Source organism: Diadema antillarum, unplaced genomic scaffold (genome assembly GCF_040938485.1).
Source record: "Diadema antillarum isolate AM-2024a unplaced genomic scaffold, OU_Dant_1.0 scf00000136, whole genome shotgun sequence".
Lineage (NCBI taxonomy): Eukaryota > Metazoa > Echinodermata > Echinoidea > Diadematoida > Diadematidae > Diadema > Diadema antillarum.
Window position 1 is genome coordinate 597,143 of NW_027271025.1, and position 20,705 is coordinate 617,847.

Genomic DNA, 20,705 nt, shown 5'->3' on the forward strand with positions numbered 1-20,705 from the left:
CACTTCTGTTCCTGTTGTGTGAAGTCCTTATATGTGATTGCTTTCCCTGCTTGTTTGTCATTTTGCCTCTGACGAAGATTCTGCTAGGATCGAAAGCTCAGGCCCCTTTTGACTCCAAAATAGAATTGATATTGAAATTGAATTGTCACCTGAAGCCAGGAACTGCGCCGTGATGGCCAGCTTAAAGCCCGGAGTTAGTGCGTTCCTCATCTATTATTCCTGCTTCTGTATCCTTGGCCCCACTCATCGAACATAACAGGCTCCATCCTGAAGTTTTTAAAGAAGGGCTTAGGATTTCAACTCTAAGCTTCTCCGTTAGCCTGGGATAATGTCTCTACAGCCTCCTGCTCTCCTCTGGCGGCCATGGTTGAGTGCGATATTTTCAGGGTCTTCTCCATCTGTTCCTTCTCTTTGCCTTCTCTACGTCTCTCTATCAAGTAGGTCGTGCTCAGGACAGCAATCTGCAGCAAAGCAACATGGTCCAAACGGTCCATACTCTATCATGGCTGGGCTGAGACTCATGAAAATGCTCGATTCACCAGTACTTGAAACCTTATCGCAGACCATTCCGGCGGGATTCTTGATGCACATCATGGAATATTCGTTTTACATTATGAGTACATTCTAAATATTCGCGTTGCATTCTGTTTGAATTCTTGAACATTCAAATCATGTTTATTAGCTATTCCCGGAGCCTTTTGACTGCATTCGAGATAAATTTGTACAATGTACTTCATTCGGGACGCTTTCAGACCTGCTAACCAGACTTCGAGCAGCTACAATCGGTCGGCATTCGTACGGCATTCGAAGTGCTTTTGAAATATTCTGACTGCATTTTAATAGCATTCTTAATATTCCTATTGTGTTCCAACTACATTCGAACCACACTCGAGAGCTAAACGGAATATCACATTAGAATGATTCGATACAAAGCTGTTCCAAGTATTAGAACAACAATTCTCAACAAACTGTAGGAATTTTAAATTCTTTCCCGAATGTGGCACGAATTTTGAAAATCTTTCATTCGAGTCACTTCTGCTTGATTCGTGCTATATATAATACTATTCTGTGACGGGGATATAAGAATGACTGTTCACAGCTATGTCACTGATGCAGGCTGTTGTTGCAGCAATGTTATTGAATTGAATTGAATTGAATTGAATTTATTTATTCAGCATAAAAACAACAGAGAAAGACATTGATGAACAGTCATGACAGACACAGAGAAAAAAAAACATAACTTTATAAAGCTGAAGGGAAGCAGCCAACGAGGAATTAAGTTTCCTTAAAATCTGGCCGACCCAGAAAATCAATTTAAAAAAATGCATGGGTGGTAAATTATTTCATATTTATAAAAAAAAAAATGAGATGAACACATATACCGATGCAAGAACAAAACATAAAGCAATACAGCATGATACACACTACATTTACATTCTGAAGACAATACGACGAAAGTGAGTTACACGGATAGTGTATTGACGTGTATTTCATCTCAGTTTACTTAATTATTTGGTTATCCCTCATGTTGGGCGACAAAATAGGCGGTTGCTATACACAGGCGTTTTAGTTCATAAGCTGGTCGTGGGGAAATTATCTGTGGTCGTTAAATATAGACAGGTGGTAATATAAGACAAGATTGACTGTATTAGACACGGACAGTGTATTGACTTGTATTTCATCTCAGTTTACTTAATTAGTTTGGTTATCCCTCATGTTGGGCGACAAAATAGGCGGTTGCTATACACAGGCGTTTTAGTTCATAAGTTGGTTGTGGGGAAATTATCTGTGGTCGTTAAATATAGACAGTGGTAATATAAGACAGGATTGACTGTATTAGACACGGACAGTGTATTGACTTGTATTTCATCTCAGTTTGCTTAATTATTTGGTTAGGTGACAGATTAGCAAAAAACAGTAGATTTCTTTAAAAAACGGTAGGCGACTGAAATCTCTCAAAAGAGGCAGTCTTTACCGGTAGAGCATGTCATGCTTTAACCACTGAGTACCTCTCATCTTTAACAATTAGTGAAGGCGAACAGTAATTACAATAAAAACGACATAATGAAGCCTGCAAATGTTGAAAAGATGGGGCTTTGTACCGGTACTCGACACGAACGACTTATATGTATTCTGATATGTATTCTGTTGTAGGGGCTATCCTGGGGAAAATCTCGCCTCGGACCCCGTTTACAGTGCGAGGCTCGGCCGCGGCCGAGCCGCGGCCTGGCCCAGCCCCGCTTCAGTGTAAACGCGCAAAAGGCCAAATGCGAGGCCAAAATTGGCCTCGCATTTGGCCTCGCTCTGGAGGTGGTCTCGGCCGCGGCCGAGCCGCGGCCGAGCCCGGCCTTTTCTCAGACCCCGTTTACAGTGCGGGGCTGGGCCGAGCCGCGGCCGAGCCGCGGCCGAGCCCAGCCTCAATTGCGAGGCCGGGCTCCGCAATTTGTCCGTTTACACTGCCGGGCTCGGCCGCGCTTTTGATTCAAACCTTTCAATATTTTGTCGTAGTGGCGCTCTGCTTGTAAACAAATGCAATTTGGTATTGTCTGGTTTTCAGACCCTTTGCCAATTGAATTCCGTGGCGACGAAGTCGCCGTTCGGGCAAAGGCCTTTGCCGAAGGAAAGAATCCTTTGCAGGACAAAACCACCTTAAACTATACTAGTTTTCGACGTTGAGGGGGTTAATATCCTGAATAGCGAAAGATACAGGCAGAGGGTTTGGAAGCCAGACTAAAATTGGCCGCGCAATTGGCCGCGCATTTGGCCCAGCTTGCGTTTACACCAAGAAAAGGCCGGGCTCGGCCGCGGCTCGGCCGCGGCCGAGACCACCTCCAGAGCGAGGCCAAATGCGAGGCCAATTTTGGCCTCGCATTTGGCCTTTTGCGCGTTTACACTGAAGCGGGGCTGGGCACGGCCGCGGCTCGGCCGCGGCCGAGCCTCGCACTGTAAACGGGGTCTAAGTGTAAACGCAAACTGGGCCAAATGCGCGGCCAATTTTAGTCTGGCTTCCAAACCCTCTGCCTGTACTATTTCACTTATCAGGATATTAACCCCCTCAACGTCGAAAACTAGTATAGTTTAAGGTGGTTTTGTCCTGCAAAGGATTTTTTCCTTCGACAAAGGCCTTTGCCCGAACGGCGAATTCGTCGCCGCGGTATTCAGTTGGCAAAGGGTGTGAAAACCAGACAATACCAAATTGGGTTTGTTTACAAGCAGAGCGCCACTACGACAAAATATTGAAAGGTTTTGATTAAAAGCGCGGCCGAGCCCAGCAGTGTAAACGGACAAAATTGCGGGGCTCGGCCGCACAATTGAGGCCGGGCCCGCACTGTAAACGGGGTCCTACACACCTGCTCTTGCGAATACGTCTCAGGGAGCGGGGATATTTGAATGCTTTTTCAAGTTTAAAAACAAAAAGCATGACAGAAAGACTTTAACAGAAATGACTTTGTCATCCATTCTTTTGTGACACTCGTCGCTTAATCCTTTGCTTTCCAGAGCGGTAAAATGCTTACTGAGATTCCCAAATGACAATCCACAAGCAAAGAAAGTTTGCACCCAAGAGCAGCCCTTTTAGGTACGAAATGGACGACTTTGGTGCACTTTGAATTGGCTTGGCTGGTCTGGCTTTGTAGACTGGTAACTGAGTGAAAAGGGACTGTTCAGCCAGAAATTGAGCAATGACAGAATTTTCCGGATTGTTACTTTGTTCAAGGGTGCAGACTTCCGACACTTATAGCCCATTTATCTGCCACGTGTTGCTGTACTTTGATCGTTCATGTTTTATATGATATCATAGCAGATATCGAGGTATTTAGGCAGACGTGCATAGCACAGTGCATTCAGATCGTATTCAGGTGGCGGTTATTTGCGTTACAGCCGTTGTTGTACCCATGCATCAAAAGAACGTGTATTATGGATCTAAGTTGCGGTGAGTCAGTAGGCCTACTAACACGAAATGAATGATACGTTGATATAAACAATGGCGCCAGTGGTGCTGTGGTACGTACATCAAATTGATTTTTCTCACTTACTTAAGAACATTCGTAGAAATAAGGTGTTGCATGAAGAACGATCTACCGAATGTTATATTGACTATATCCAATGTTGAAAACAGCAAACTGCGCGTTCCTTGATTGCTTGAAGACAAAGTGATATGGCAACATGATTAAAGAGTTTAGGCTACTTCACGTAAACGATGGGATACTATAGTCTTCATTAGTGTTTGAATACTTTCACTCTCTGCGATTTTGACAAGTGTGAGGATGTCAAAACGGCTTAATGAAACAACTATATACAGTGTGTCAAATATTCAGCCTTATTTCGATCAAATGATTAGAATAATATGATAGAATGTGATAAGCAATGCTACCTTTTACTCAAAGTTAGCAATTTTACTGATAGAATATGATCTACAATACATTATAGTTTGACACAAAGTTGATAGGGTGGGAGTTGAAATACAGAGGGTCGTGCAAAAAGAAAGTGTTACATGTTTCATTTGAATCTCGATTTGACCGAATATTCTTCATTTTCCTCCATCATTTTTAGCCTTCCTTGATCTTTTGGGCTTAAAAGATATCATAGAGATCATAGGTTTACTTTACAACTTAATTCGTGTTTTGTTTTGTGTTAAATGTGTTGTTTATTCTTATTGTTATAAGGAAGAGCACCTACGCATGAATGACAACTTGCTCAGTTTTGCAATTTTTACTTTTGTGCCCTGGAAGAGAAAAACAAAGGTGTTCACTCATGTATAAAGTTTTCCTTTTTTGTTGACATACCAAGTTGATAGCCAATTAAATTATCTTTGATATGGTATATAATACATCAACTTTTAGCCAAATAATCTATGAGAAATATAATCTTGAAAAAGTGTTTACTTTTTTTTTTGCTGAGTGTATATATATATATATATATATATATATAATTATATATGTACATATAGTATACACATACAGTGTATATATGTATATATACAAATTAACAAAATTTACTAAAAGTATGCACCAGACCTTTACACTTCAATTCCCAAAATGCTATTTAAAGCAGCCTGTTTGTTTGTTTGTTCATTTCCTTCTGAGAAGATGGCTGAATAGCCCATATTCAGCTACACTAAGCTGGTCTTCCTTGGTGTCCAGTTGGATGTGAGGTGGAACCACTTTACTGGGTTAAACACCCTGTTCTTTGCGATGAATGAATGAAGCGGGATCTTTTGCGTGCATGAGTTGTGCCTCTCTCATACACGGGATCTCTATTTATGTCCTATCCGAGGGACAGAGTGTTTTTCATCTTGCTCGAGGGGATAGTGATCCTATGATTACAGACAACATTGCTTGCCTCGATTGCGTGTTAACTCTTCGACCTTTTATACAGGTATCCTTGCCCTCTCAACCCCCGAAAAACAAAGAAAAAATCTACGGCTATGATTATTTTGGTCTAATGGGATGTTTGAATAATGTGACTGCTAGGGAAATTTTAGAGTAAAATACTACTTTTTTCTTAGTTGCATAATGTATGTAGAGTTAAAAAAAAAAAAACGGTTCCCTATAAAACGTCATTCTATAGTGCAAGCCCATTAATTTGCATAAACGAAATGGCTGCCAAATCATTTTCCATTCTTCTAGGCGATTCCCGGAAATTCGCCACAAAACTCATGGGTCTTGTTTTTCTATTGCAGAAATTCATGGGCTTTATTTGCCCTGTGAAACACAAGCACTTTGTGTAATATTAATGGTACTTTTCAAGTCTCTTCATGGATGCAGAGAGAGCAGATACAATTATTCCGCTATTATGACGACACGACAAAATACAATCAGATTTTGGCGTTGATAACATCCAATATGATTAAACTGTTTAACTGCTTCTTCAGGGTCTTAAAATGTAACATCTTAGTTCTATTCTGCAGAAAACTCTATTCAATTTGGTTAAGCGGTCACAGAAAAATGTGAATTGTTGTAAAGCATGTCATGAGGCTGATTCTTCCAAGTATAGCACTTGGATGTTCTTGTGTGTGAACACAATAGACAGAACTTGGAGGGAAGAGATTCCTGACATGCTCAACAAAATTCCTCATTTCTCGTTGACCGCTGAAGCAAACCGAATGGGGTTTTCTGTAAGATGTGGGCAATGAGTTATAGTTTCATACCCTGAAACTGTATTTGGATTGATTGACTATTTTTAAAGTTATCATTGAGGAGGTTCCCATTGTATGTTTTTTTAGGACTATCAATGACCACTATTTCAGCAAAATATTTACTCGGTGATATACCCTTAGATTGTGTACTAATGTTGATTTTGTGTCGTTTCGGAGGCATCCAAAAGGCATCAATCAAAGTTTGAAGTCAAAATGTTTGAGCGAGTTCTATGTGTCTCGTTTGGCCTAGTGTGATCATCTCCATGTTGTACAGTAGTTGAGTCGACTCTGATTTTCGTATTCAGTATCTCAATGGGTTTGACACAACTGCTTATACGTACTGGTGTGAAATATGTGAGGCAGATCTCTCCATTATGTCTTGATCCGCGTTCGTCTTTACTCTTATTCTTCTTGGGGCTCTCTAGGAAGATGTGATCAAAACGTGTCTGACATAACTGCTGTTTCAAAGGAGTCAATCCCATTCTTTCACTTGTTCTTGTGAGAGAGCTACGCACTTTTCAGTTCACTCCTACTTAATAGCTTTAGCAATCCGCAGTGCAGTCTAGCTCCTTTCGTAATTGATCTGAGGAAACTGAGTTCCGTTACTCCCGCTATTTATAGTATGTGCCTATAAACATACACACCAGAAGTCAGAGTTCTGCTTTGACTTCAGCCGGCATCAGGTGACTCACATGTAAGGGGTAGAGATGTTCAGCGAGAGATGATCAGTTCAGTACAGTTTATTTCATTTTATTTAATCACGGCAATTTGTTTCAGCAAAGCTGTTCTTCTGCAAATCCGTGAACAATATAAAAATAGCAGAAATACATACAAAGTGCAAATACAATAATAAAGAAATGAACAAGTGTCAGGTAGCAGCAAAAGCAACGAAACATTATGAAAAGTGCAGCAAAGAAAAAAAAGGAAAACGAAGCAAATACCCTAAGAAACAAAAAAGTATCAAGATGATGATGATCCTCAGTATATGTGTAGCGACATACACGTATATCTGTTGCAGAAATATTCAAAGGCGCAGACTCCTTCAAGAGATCGAGTAGCAATTGAATGCCTAGTGAATAATGTGAGTCTTGAGGGAGGCTTTGAAGTGTTCCAGTTTGTCAATTTCACAGAGAAAAGATGGCAGGGAGTTCTATAGACTATGAGCGATAGTCTCCATATCCCTTGAGATGTGTAATGGGCGTCTGGAGAGTAATGCCATATGAACGGAGTACAGAACGAGGCTGACGCCGCTCGATGGAACGCAAGTATCCTGAGGCCTGCAATTACGCAATGCGGGGATTCCCCGGATGATTTTTTTTTTTCTTGTCCGAAAAAGTTTGAACAATGGGCCTATCATTTCAGTTCAGTTCAAATTTATTTCATATTTCCATTTTCTCAATGATGACATTACAAAATTATTGACAACAAAACAAGAGTACAAAATATATACAATCATGTCTTTTGATTGTAGAAGAAAAAGAAAAAGAAAATATACTTGACACAAATGTACATGGTCACATCGTATGAAAATGTCACTAGTAAGTATAAGAAATATGATGGGGCCTACATAAAAGCTTTAAAGTTTGTAAAACTGTAGGTTCCCGAGTTCATAGGCATATAACTTTACACGGAGAACGGATATGTTTGTCTTGACCAACTAAAATTACACCAGTACAAAAAAAAAAATAGATGAGTAATAAACTAATGAACCACATAGATATCGCACAAACCAGACTGCATACAAATCTCGCAGTGTTTGAATAACAAAAAATGCTGTATTATTAAAAGATGTATCGGTACCATGAAATAACTTAAGTAACTCGGTGCTGCGGACAAGGACAAAAGACTGGGAGCATAAAAAGGTTGCTAAGGGCTTGGTAGTGTGTATCCACTAAGTAATAACTGTTTTAATTTGCGTTTGAAGGTGAATAAAGATAAGGAAGAAGTGATATCTAGAGGGAGATCATTCCAATATCTGGGTCCAGTAAATATAATTGTCTTCTTTGCAAAAATAGTGCGAGTACGGGGAAGGTGATAGGCGTCACTCTGGCGAGTGGGATAACAGTGGATAGAACGATTCCTTTTGAACATGTGGATAAAAACAGATGGTAATTCATTAGTTGTTAGTTTATACATGAAAATTCCGAGATTATAATAATATAAGTCTGAAATTTTCAGAATTCTGTTTTGATGGAAAAAACAATTGGTATGGGCAAAATATCCGGCGTGGTTTATGATTCTTATTGCACGCTTTTGAATACGGAGAAGGGAATCTAGTAATGAGTGAATTGCATTTCCCCACGCCAAAATTCCATAATTGAAGTGTGGAGATATTAAACAAGAATATATACTCTGCAAAATATGAACAGGAAAAAAATGTTTTAGCTTATTCAAGATCCCAATATTTCTAGACAAAATTTTACTTACAAAATTAACATGAGTTTTCCAGGATAATTCTTGGTCAATCCAAAGCCCTAAAAACTTTGTGTTATTAACCTGCTTTAAACATAAATCATTTATTTTGATATCATATGGAACAACATTCAAAGAATTACTAAATACCATATAATGAGTTTTTTTCTATGTTCAAGGACAATTTGTTCGCATAAATCCAGGATTGCACGGACCTGAGCTCAGTATTCATCATATTCATTAATGCATTAGGGTCTCGATGTGAAAAAAACAAGCTTGTGTCATCGGCGAAACAAATGAATGACAAAATTTGCGATGATTTTGGAAGATCGTTTATGTATACTATAAATAAAAGTGGGCCCAAGAGGGAGCCCTGCGGGACTCCACATGAAATAGGCTTTAATTGCGAATCATGGCTATTGATATTAACAAATTGCTTTCTTTCTGTTAAATAACTCTTAAACCATTCTAAGGGGGTACCGCGGATTCCATAGTGACACAATTTATAAAACAAGATTTCATGATCTATCGTGTCGAAAGCTTTAGAAAAATCAAGAAAAACTCCAATTGTATGTTCAAAACTATCTATAGCATGAGCTACCTTGTCTATAAAAGTAAGTAAAGCATGGGTTGTGTTGTAATGTTTTCTAAAACCAAACTGAGAATCCGACAGAATGTTATGATTTGTGAGAAATTTTAATAATCGTGTGTAAACCACCCTTTCGAGAATTTTAGAGATTGAAGTCAACAAAGAAATTGGTCGGTAATTATTCACCAAATCTTTCTGTCCCTTCTTAAAGATAGGGACAACTTTTGCGACCTTCATCTTATTGGGGACTTTGCCATTAAATAAGGATTGATTGAAAATGTATGTGAGAGGAGTAATGATTTCGTTTAAAACATTTTTTAAAAGAAAATTTGTAATTCCATCATATCCTGAACTTTTTTTATCGTTCAAATTCTTAATAATATCTATAATTTCTTCTTCAGCAATAGGTTAAAAAAATATTGATTGAGAATTCCTATTACCTAAGTATCTATAAAATTCAGTTGATGATTTCGGGATTTTACTGGCAAGATGTGGACCAAGAGTTGCAAAATAATCATTGAAAGATTCCGCCATATTGACCGGGTCGTTAATCTGGCGGCCGTCCACTGAAATATATTTAGGAGGATCAGTATTGTTTTTATGTTTGAGCGCCTCATTAATCACCTTCCACGTACTCTTCACATCAGATTTATATTTAACAAACTGTCGGGAAAAATAATTTCGCTTGGCTATACGTATTATGGATGTCAATATATTCCGATAACGAACATATCTTAATTTGTTTAAAGGGGATGGATCTTTACGATACTTATGAAAAAATTTATTCTTGCGGTTAATGGACCTGAGAAGAGATTTTGTAACCCATGGTTGTCGTGGTACTTTTTTATAATTAGAATGGTGAGGTCTTCGGAGAGGAACACAAGAATCATAATTAGCCATCAAAATATTCATAAAATTTTCAAAGGCTAAATCAATGTCGCTTTGACTGTATACGGTGGACCAATCCTCTGAACTTAATTTCTCCCTAAGTTTATTAAGGTTGGATTCCGACATTACACGAATACCTGGGTTATGGGTGTGAGAAGCATTAGCAGTCATAAACTGGACACAAGGGCGTAAATTGGGAAATGATCAGTAACGTCAGAAACTATTATGCCAGATGTAATGTCAGAAAATGAATCATTTACAAAAATGTTGTCAATAAGAGTAGATACATCATCAGTTATTCGAGTCGGTTTCCTTATAAGGGGAATAAATGATTTCGACAACATAAGATTAAGAAAATCTGCGCATAAGTGATTATCACTGTAATTAAGGAGATTGAGATTAAAATCACCCATGACAAAACATGTCTTACTGTCAAAGTAAGTGTTCGAGATAAGGCCGCAGAATAACTCTAAAAATTCAGCAGGGTTTGAGCTTGGGGGTCGATAAATCTCCCCAATTATAATATTACCTTTGTTTGAAGTTTTGACCTCGATAAATACACTCTCAAATGTATCTGACATCACGCTGTATTTTTCTAAGAAGACACAGTCTAAATTCTGTGACACATAAAATCCGACTCCCCCACCTTTCTTCCATGTTCTATTATTTGTTATGAGTTTAAAACCGTCTATAGTAAGCAGCGAAGAGGGTGATGTCTCCTTCAACCAAGTTTCACTGAGCCCGATAATATTATATTTGGATTTTAATATACTCACAAAAGAAAGAAATTGATCAAAGTTTTTATTTAAGCTTCTGATATTAAAATGTGAAATAAACAGTTGATTTTCGTCGGTATGAGTGAGTGAAGTAAGCTCATCCTCTGTGTGGTAGTGAGTGAATACATTTTGGACTGCTGTATCGCTACAGTCAAAATCCAGTCTTAATTCAGGAGTTTGCATATTTAAGAAAGTGACGATGTCGGAATCCTCACCCTCTTCGCTGTCTACTGAAATTACTGGTGTCATATCAGCAAATGACTGAGGATAAAGGGTGGCAACTGATGCGGCATTCGAGTTTACAGTAGTATTTGAATTCATCATTGTGACTGATACAAGGCAGGTGAATATGAAGACAGGCTGTAAACAGGAAATAACTTCTTAAAAACACATCTGCTGCTTGGTTTTATAGGGAGACAAGTGGGAGAACATTCACCCTGATAATATATGGGAAAAGAATGTCCAATGGCCATACATAAAACAATGCATGCCAAAAATGCAAAGGTAACTGCACCAGTATAGTAAGTAGGGAATGAGGTTGTTGCTAGGCTATATGAGGCCAGAATTGCACTGAAGAGTTCAGAGAAGCGAATGCCAGAGCAAACAGACAACAAATAATTGGGGGTGAACAAAAACACCATAGCAACACATTTATGCCTACACAATGATAACAGTTTGCAGAGGGTAGGAGGCAAATTACGTAGAGGAGTCAGAAGCACCGGGATGACACATTTTTGCATAAACATTGATAACAAATCACTGAGAGGAGTCGGAAGTACCGTGGTAACACGTCTTTGCATGTACAATAACAAATAGCTGAGAACAGGTAGTGAATTGATTTGCGAGGTCAAAAACACCGGAATAATGCATTTTTGGATACACAAGGATGACAGATTGCTCAAAGCTGATGACAAATTGATAGCGGTCGAGAGCACCGGCATAACACATTTTTGCATACACAATAGGAAGTTCATTAACACTGTTATGTAAATTTTTGTGAATTTCGCCAGGAGAGAAAGCACAGTGAGCGTGCATAGAACAATGTAAAAAGGTATACCGAGTACTGGTTCTTTACATAGTGGATATGGTAATACAGTTCTCAGTTCAAATCTAAACATACGAGTGGTTATACGTACGTTCATAAGTATGCACTTGGCAGAATTGTGAAAAATCAAATTAATATATCCAGGTAAGACAGATTTTGATGTTGCGTACATGGAATGTATGTCAAGGCAAAATGCAAACACTGCTGAGCACATAACAAAATCTAAGTTGAAATGAATATCAATCGCTGTGTCGTGTGCGTACTTAAAGCACACAGAAAGATACATAATCAATAAAAAATTACTTACATACATGTCTTCTTTAGACCGTTTTCTCCAGATGTTACCCGCAGCCACCCTCCCTCCCTCACCCTTGAAAAATCCCTTTGCAATCAAAGTACAGACATTATTGCGATTTACTTCTTTTCGCATTACGTGTAAATTATAATTTTGTTATCATTTTCATGGAATTGTGAAGAAAAAAGACAAAAGGTTATAATAGTTTCAGTCATAACACAGTACAGACTATTTCATGTCGGATATACTATAATCACAGATTGCGATAAAAAGCATATCACATTTTACATGTTTTTTCTCCAATAGCCGAGTATTGGGACATAATGGGAAAAATAGAGGAATTAAGAAACATTCTTCCTACCAGTAAACAGACCAAATCTGTTGAACAGTAAATTAGATCATTACTTTTCAATCACATAATTTAAACGTGTTATGAAGTCAGAGGTTAAGTTCCAGTCGTAGCATAGTGCAAGCCATCTCGTGCTGGATATGGTAGTCTAAGATTACGAGAAAAACAATTTTCCATTTGCCGAATATTAGAGCAGATGTAGAAGAAAGAAAGAAAATGTACAGGAAGACGCTTACTTCCAATCAATATATATACCAAATCTGTTGGGCAGTAAACTTCAGAGTTCAATCATTGCCATTCAATCCCATAAACGTATAATGAGCGCACTGTTTATATTTAAAATCAATTCAACCAAAATGAATAATTGACTGTGTGAGCCGCTGCATCGGCCTCATACACTTAGTATAATTGTTGAGTGCTTTGTTTGAATAACATGACATAATGTTTGAATAACATGACACAAAAAAGAAGGAAAAGGAACGAACACAACTCGTGGTAGCTATTTGAAATTTGCGAGTGGTGCTATATCAGTGAGAATAAATTTACGTAGTCTTCTATCAGCCAATCTTCTATCTTCTATCAGCCAATTCTATCAGCCAATCGTTGAGTGTTTTGTTCGTACATGCATGATTCGTACATGCATGATACTGACGTTGTGATACAGTTTACTGTATTTGGGCAGAGTGCAAGGTTCATTGTTAATCAAAACAGGCCTGCTCCCGCCATCTGGAATTCTCTCTCTGAAATCTGTTGTCTTAAATATAAGAAGGTGAATTATGGACTTCAGCACCGGTGAGCACTAACACAAAATGTACCATACGACGACAGTAAACATTAACATCAGCGGTACTGTGGTGTACATTGCTCGCCGACTCTAATATTTGTAGAAATTTACTATAGGAAGCATTCATGTGCAGACCATTCACTAGGCCTATACTGTTTGAGAACATTCTCAGAGCAAACCGTGCCCTTCCCTTGGTTGTGGACATGCGACGTGCCTACCTACATGAAAGAGTTTATGTTACTCTTTGTAAACTCCGGGTAGTAGATATCTGCTTGAACACTAACTCTCCAGATTTATCGTATGTGGATGCCATACCGTTTCAATCACTCAAATATATATATTTTTTTTCGAAAGAATCTGAATCATCGGAATACCTTGGAAGGTATTAAGCAGTGATATCTGTACTGCGGAGAAAGCTAACAATACATGTAACTTAGGCAAAATATAAACTTCTGACATGAAGAAATATATCAAATTGTTTTCTTTAAGGTTTAAGGTGAGACAAGAAAAGGGTGATGTTGTATTCAGGTTATTGCCTATAGGGACGCCTTCAAAGTAAAGTGACCTATAGTGACTGTGACGGAGAACCGTGATGTGCCTTGGTGAAACCAGGGTGGGGTGTAATAAAAGTGTCCATTCGGGACATGAGAGTTGGAGTTGGCAAACATGGCGTGAACAGCTGTACTCATTCGGTGCTGATCCAAGAATGTTTTGTCGGCCTTTGATGCTGAAGTTTGGTAATGCAGTTCTCTGTGCCAGAAAAAAAGGGGAAAAAATCATGTTTAATAGCTAAATGAGAATATTACATCCAAGAGTAGATGCATACATCACCCTCCCTTTAAGTTTTCAACTGGCATACAAATGTTCTTCAGTTCATTAGACAATAGAGTTCCATCTTGGAATCAAGTTATAAGAATGCTATGACAGAGCACAATATAACAAAGGACTTGTTATTTCTCAAAGTGGGGATTACTATTAAACTTATCACTTTTAAGCCTTCAAATGGTATACCAGTAAACACAATGTTCAATAGAATTTACAGGCCGTTATTATCTTTTCTTAGAATCATTTAATTGAAAAAAAAATACAAATTTTCAATGAACATTTATCATTTTGACCTTCATATGTGAGTAAATCTATGTCAGTCTAGCATTACATATGTTCACCCAAAAGTTCTCATTTTGTATAAATTCTAATAGATTGCTTGCTTGAAGAAATTTTGGGGCAAAGTTATCCTCTATTAAAGTGTTTTGAAAGATAATATGTGACACTGCACCTCAAAACAAACAAAAAGTCGCCAGACATGAATTTTAAGTTGAGACCATATTCTGAAAGAGCAGACTTTAAGCTTTAAAATGATATATAACTTTACTCAAATAGACTCTCCTAACCTATCTAAATATTGGAAAGAATGCACAAACACAGGAAAAGTGGGAACTGAGAAAAGAGGCTCTGAAGTACAGTGTCTATTCAAGCGCTTAATCTTTACCAAACCGTGCTGGCTGTGCAATGAATGGGACAAAAAACAGGAAGTAAACCACCAGAGTAACAACAATGAAGGGATTATCAGATTAAACTGAAATTAAGCATGCCTCATTGACACATTCTGTCCATAAATAATGCCAACTTTCAAAGCAGTAGCACTATCCTTTCAAAAGTTATTAGAGTCGAAGGTGAAGAGTGTGGACAAGGTTTTTCAGAAATGAAAAATGGATTCTAAAGACACACCTAATCACACTATTCTACAAAAAAATGTTCGAGATAAACTGCTAAAAAACACACTTTCCTGCCCGTTTTATGATCCCAAATTTTAGCATAATATCAAAGAAGACTAGTTCTTTCAGAAAATATGAAAAAGTCAAGTTCGGCTAGGTTGACCCATTTCACTTATTTTCAGTCCTCACGCAAAATCAGTGTGTGCGACTTTATGTTCGTTTTGAGGTGCACGGTCACATATTGCATTGGGGGCAATGCACATTGGAAACATAAAATGACCTAACATCCCTGATTAAGTACCCTTTTGCTGTGGATGTATCCTAATGCATTTTCAAGAAGATGAAAATTGAATCCCAATTTGGTATTCCCTTCCCCAACCCTAAAGGGGGGGGGGGGGGGGTGGGCAAACCCTAGATCTGCCATGAACAAACCTTAAACTAAAGTCACTGATATGCTTACTTGTAGCATTAACTAGATTTTATCACTCATGGTTCTGGAGAAAAAAATGTATACAGATTCCACAACTTTTTTTGGGGGGGGGGCAGGAGCATCGCACCTCTTTATACAAATAAAAAATGTATCATCCTAACGATAACATTTGCCAAGTTTGGTGAAAATGTACAGCGACCATGCATTTTTCAGAAGAAAAAAATGTAAAAATTGGGCCCCAACTTGGTGCCCCCTTGGGGCTTGGATTTTGGTGCCCCCCCCCCCCCCCCATTCCATCAAAAACAAAGTTGAAATTACAGTCTCCAGTGTACTCATAACAATTCTAGCACATGTGGTTCTAGATAAGAAGATTTTCACAGTTTTTTTTTTTTTCAAATTGGGGGCTTCTGTGCCCCCTCAGGGCCCCTACAGGAGTATGGTGCCAATGTGAACAAACTGAGATCCTATCACCCAAAGGATGGCACCTGCCAACTTTGGTGAAAATCTGTCATGACTTTTTCAAGAAGAAGCTAAAAATGTACCAAGTTTACATGCAATGCATGACAGAGCTAGAAAAGGCCTTACATCTTTGACATTCTGCAGTGACTCTGGTGTGATATGGAATGGTACTGGTTTGAGCTCTGCCTTGTCCTTCTGTGCCTTGTACTCTATGATGAATTCAATGGTCTTGGCCAAATCCTTGGCAAGAAGGGATCGTTTCACTTCTGCTTTCAAGGTATACTGTGAAAAAAAAAAAAACGGAAAAAAAAAAACATAGTTACACAGATATGAAATGAAACTGTATGAACAAAAACAAAAACAAAAAAATCTGCTGTGATAGTGTCAAGAAGACACCCAGAACCAGAATCAGACAACCAGAATGTTGATGTGTGAAGTGGATTAAGATGTAATCTGCAATATCTTTGTTACGCATAGCAATCATCTTGCTGCCCAGACACGACTTTGTCAAGCACAATACAGTATTCAGTTTTGTAATATGAGAGTTGTAATCAGCAGCATCAGTGGAATGGGCTTCATGAAAACCATACTTATCAGGATTATGCAATTTATTGCATGTGAAAACATTATCAACTCTGTTGTACTCAATTTTTTCAAGTATCTCTGAAAAGTTAGGCAGAGTAGAAATAGGGCGGTAATTGAATATATTTGAGGCAGCGCTGCACATTGGTACTGGTCCGACGGTCCCTGACCAGTAAAAATCACTGTCAGACCATACACTTTTTCAGGAATGGACCGGTAACAAATGGAAAAACTGGGTACCTTCCTACTGGTCCGACAGAAAGGTCAGACAAGTATAAACTACATGTAGAAAAGCACTCTGAGATCACAGACCTCCACCAAGCACATGCTGAAAATCGTCCGATTTCACAATATACAGTATGTTTCAAAAATTTTACAGATTTTTAGGCCCTGTCACACTTTCCAGTCAAGCTACACAGGCTTGTTACGTGTGGGGATTTTCCAGCATACCAGACAATTTCTGAGGGCGGACAAGGATTTGGGCGAGTCAGTGTATGTGTCTTACTTGCTGGACACGTTCTACTTAAGTTCTACTTGCAGGTATACTGTACGAGCTGAAATTTTCGCGTACAGATATTTTCGCGAATTGCTACTTGGAGGACATTTTCGCGTGTTGTTAATTTCGCGGTTGCGAGGGTCTAACTGAACTTAGTATTCGCGCGTTGTTATTTTCACATGTTGTTATTTTCACGGTCCAAAGGCGATTCGCGAAAATAAAACCACCGCGAAAATTTCAGCTCGTACAGTACTGTGTGACCTGAGTGCCAGGTGCGTGGGAGCTGACAACTCAGTGAAGGAATTCCTCTGAAGGAATGGCAGAAGTCCCACAGAATATCATTATCTTGGCCGCATACAGGGACTGCGAAGTACCTGCGTAGGAGTTGCCTGCCAGGTGCTGCCGCTAAGGGCCTCCTACTGGCGTTCTGCATGGACCTCTGCGGGCAATCCCCGCGACTCACCCGGAAAAAGTTTTGGTCATGCTTAAAACTTGGCTGTGGGTAAATCGGACTTGCGTGCGCACCTCCGGGCAACTACACATGAGATACGCGCTAGGTACTGTCAGGTGCGGACCAACTGTGGAGAGCTCCGGGTAGCAAACTTGTTTCCCCTCAAGTCAACCCGCAAAACTTCCCCAGACATGGTACAACAAGGCCTTGAGCATGTTCAAAACTTGTTCCAAGTGAGTCATGGGGGTTCGCTTGCAGAGTTGCATGCAGTAGGAGACCCTTACCGGCAGCACCTCGCAGGCAACTCCAACGCAGGTACTTCGCAGTACCCGTAAGTCGCTCGTAACAGAAAACAGATCGATTTCAAAGCTCTCATGGAGGTCACATGGAATACACGCAAGTAGAAGGTAAGTAACACATGTCTAGCATGTAAGACACAAGTGCGAAACTCGCAAACATTCTTGTCCGCCCGCAGAAAATTCTCCTGCTTGCTGGAAAATCCCTACTCGTAACAAGCCCACGTAGCTTGCTCCCAAAGGTGTGACACGGCCTTTAAGAAGGAACAAGTCTCACCTGCACATTGACAAACACACCATGGTATGTTTCATAGAGAGTTCTGTTTAATTTGGCTTTGAGGGGCACTTCAAAAGGAATCTCTGTCTTTCCAGCAGGTATCTTTCCGGGCTTTGCTGCATTCAGGGACACACTCAACAGTTGAATTGGCTGCCAGTTGAATTTCCACCAGAAAGAAAAGATAAATCACATTAGGATTAACAGTGGCAGTAATCCCTTACATTCACACTATCATACTTAAAATCATACTATAGATCCAAATGGTGGTACCATATATGCCAATATATTTGAAAAGTACTCCACTTGTTCAATAACTCTTTGAAAACATATTTGACATAAGAGACAAGCAGTTTAAGACTAAAATGAAAGTGTACCTGGATCACAAAACCAACAAAAGGTCACCAAGCAAAATCTATGGGATAAAGAAAAATGCTGAAAGTGGAAGCTTTTTGCTTTAGAATTATAACTCACTAAATTTGAGAGACCCTACCCTTATCCAGCAAAATACATGATGGGGAATCTTGCCAGTAAAAATGCAGCTTTAAGCAAATAGGCTTTGAAGGCAAGGGTCCATTCACATGGACCAACTTACCTCTTATTGTATGTGGAACAAATGAGGAATTCTAATGCAATGGCAGCTGCTATCAAGAAATCATCAACAGTGTCTTTCAAACCTGCAGTCATTAGCAACATTCCATGTCAGTGTAATCATTAAAAGAAAAAGAAATTCAAACTGGTGACTGTTTTCTGTTTGGTTTCTATGTACAGTGCACTCCCATTATAACAAATAATAACAATAATAAATAACACTTATACATGTATAGCACTTTATACCGACGTTTCTAAGCTCATTAATATGGGGAAAAAATGAAACCAAAATAGAACACTTTATAACAACAATGATTAGGATTGGGTAAATAAAACTTTTCAGCAATGATTTAAACATATCAACATTTCTGCATTTTGGATACAAAGAAGGAGTTTGATCCAAAGAGATGGAGAAACAACAGAAAAAGCCCTATCACCATAACAGGTACTGGTGCGTGGACCATGGGATAGTTGCAAAGTGGAGGAAAAACGGAGAGAATAGGTGGAAGTAAAGGAGTGGAGAGAAATCGGGTCTTTGAGATGAGATGGGGCAAGATTATTACATATCTTACAAACAACGAGAAGGGTTTTAAAAGTGATACTTTGATGTATGGGGAGCCTGTGGAGGGACTGGAGAACTGGAGTAATGTGATCAGATCTTTTTGTGAGGGTCACAAGCCTAGCAGCTGTATTTTGATTTCTTTGTAGTGGTGTGATACTAAAAGCAGGGAGGCCAACACGAAGAGAATTACAGTAATCAAAATGAGAAGATACAAATGCATGAATAAGACGTTACAGTGATAGACTGATCCATAACAAACACAGTTATAACAAAATGCTTCTTTTTCATCTTCTTCTTCTTTTATGGTATACATATTTTCAGTCTTTCTGCTGTGGTGTAAAGCACCTTGTGCATTTAGTCAGAATGGAAAATGGCACTATAGAAATTGTATGTATGTATTATTATTATTACTAGTAATGGTCATTAAAGCGAAGTAAAAATTCAGGTCAAAAGATTAGCAGCTATATACATATGTCCTGTACTATTCAGCCAAAGAAATAAAGAAAACAGCCAGTTCCGAGGACTTTGTTATAACGGGAGTGCACTGTACACTGTTACATGCTTCATGTGAGAAAACTGAGAAAACCAACCTTAGACAATCTGGCCTTCAAACGGTTGCAACGTCTGGATTCAATTAGCACAATAAGCACAATTCATACCACAAATAAGGAAACCACTGGCACAAAGGCTACTCCTTCATATTGCTTTACCTTGATTGAGTTGTAAAAGGCTTCAAAGAGCCCCACGCTCTTGCTGCTGAGCTGAAGGTTGACAGATCCATCAGCAGTGAGTGTGATTCCCTGATGTTGGAACTCAGTTTTGGTCTGAATCACAATAACACCTGCGAGAACCTCCTACATTGAAAAAAGTTGCACAACAAACTTTGCTAACACTCTTGAAAGTATAATGAGTCACATACAAAAAATAATTATTGAAAATAACCACTCTCACATGTAGATAAAAACTCTAGATAAGTTTTTGCAACATACAGTACAAATATGCTATGATCAGTTCTTCAACAGATTGTTGTCCATTCTGCATAACATAGTTTGATTTAATTGGTGTTACATATTTAGCACTATAACTTGAAAGTTAGGATAATGTGTGCTGTCATTCTCCACACATTAAAAGCCACTTTCTGTGTAAAGATGGGATCCTATCCATCATCCATCAGTTGCCCAGGCAAATACTGAAAATGTTCACACTTACTACATTTACAGCCAGATCAATGGCAACATTATTAAGAAAGTATGACAGATATTCCATTCTCCTTCTGTCCATGCCAGCAGTTCATGGTTTCTCCCAGCAGGAATAATTGGACAAAAATATGAGAAAATAGTACACAATGATAGTAATATTACTTGGTCATTTCAGGTGTATCAGGGCAATTAACTCCCAAGGAAATTACCACCCCCCCCCCCCCCCCCCGACTAAATACTAGTTAGTGATAATTTTAGAGTAAAGATTAGGGTTAAGATTAGGTTCAGGATTAGGATTAGGGTTAGGGTCAGGGGAATAATGTGGGGTAATTGTCCAGGGGGTAATTGCCCTAGACCTATTTCAGGGTACTCCTCA

The 20,705-nt window shown here is 38.9% G+C and overlaps 1 protein-coding gene across 1 annotated transcript in view; it reads right to left on the reverse strand.

Annotated features, from left to right (window-relative positions):
• Positions 1–302: 302 nt before the first annotated feature.
• The window catches only part of LOC139720992 (vacuolar protein sorting-associated protein 26C-like), a 30,169-nt gene continuing 9,766 nt past the window's right edge, over positions 303–20,705 (reverse strand). Inside the window, exons 2-6 of the mRNA XM_071632323.1 lie at positions 19,841–19,984; positions 17,981–18,130; positions 16,005–16,160; positions 13,941–14,024; positions 303–461 (exon numbers count right to left, since the gene is read on the reverse strand). Of these exons, the coding sequence (XP_071488424.1) occupies positions 303–461; positions 13,941–14,024; positions 16,005–16,160; positions 17,981–18,130; positions 19,841–19,984 (693 nt within the window). The remainder of the gene's footprint in view (positions 462–13,940; positions 14,025–16,004; positions 16,161–17,980; positions 18,131–19,840; positions 19,985–20,705) is intronic.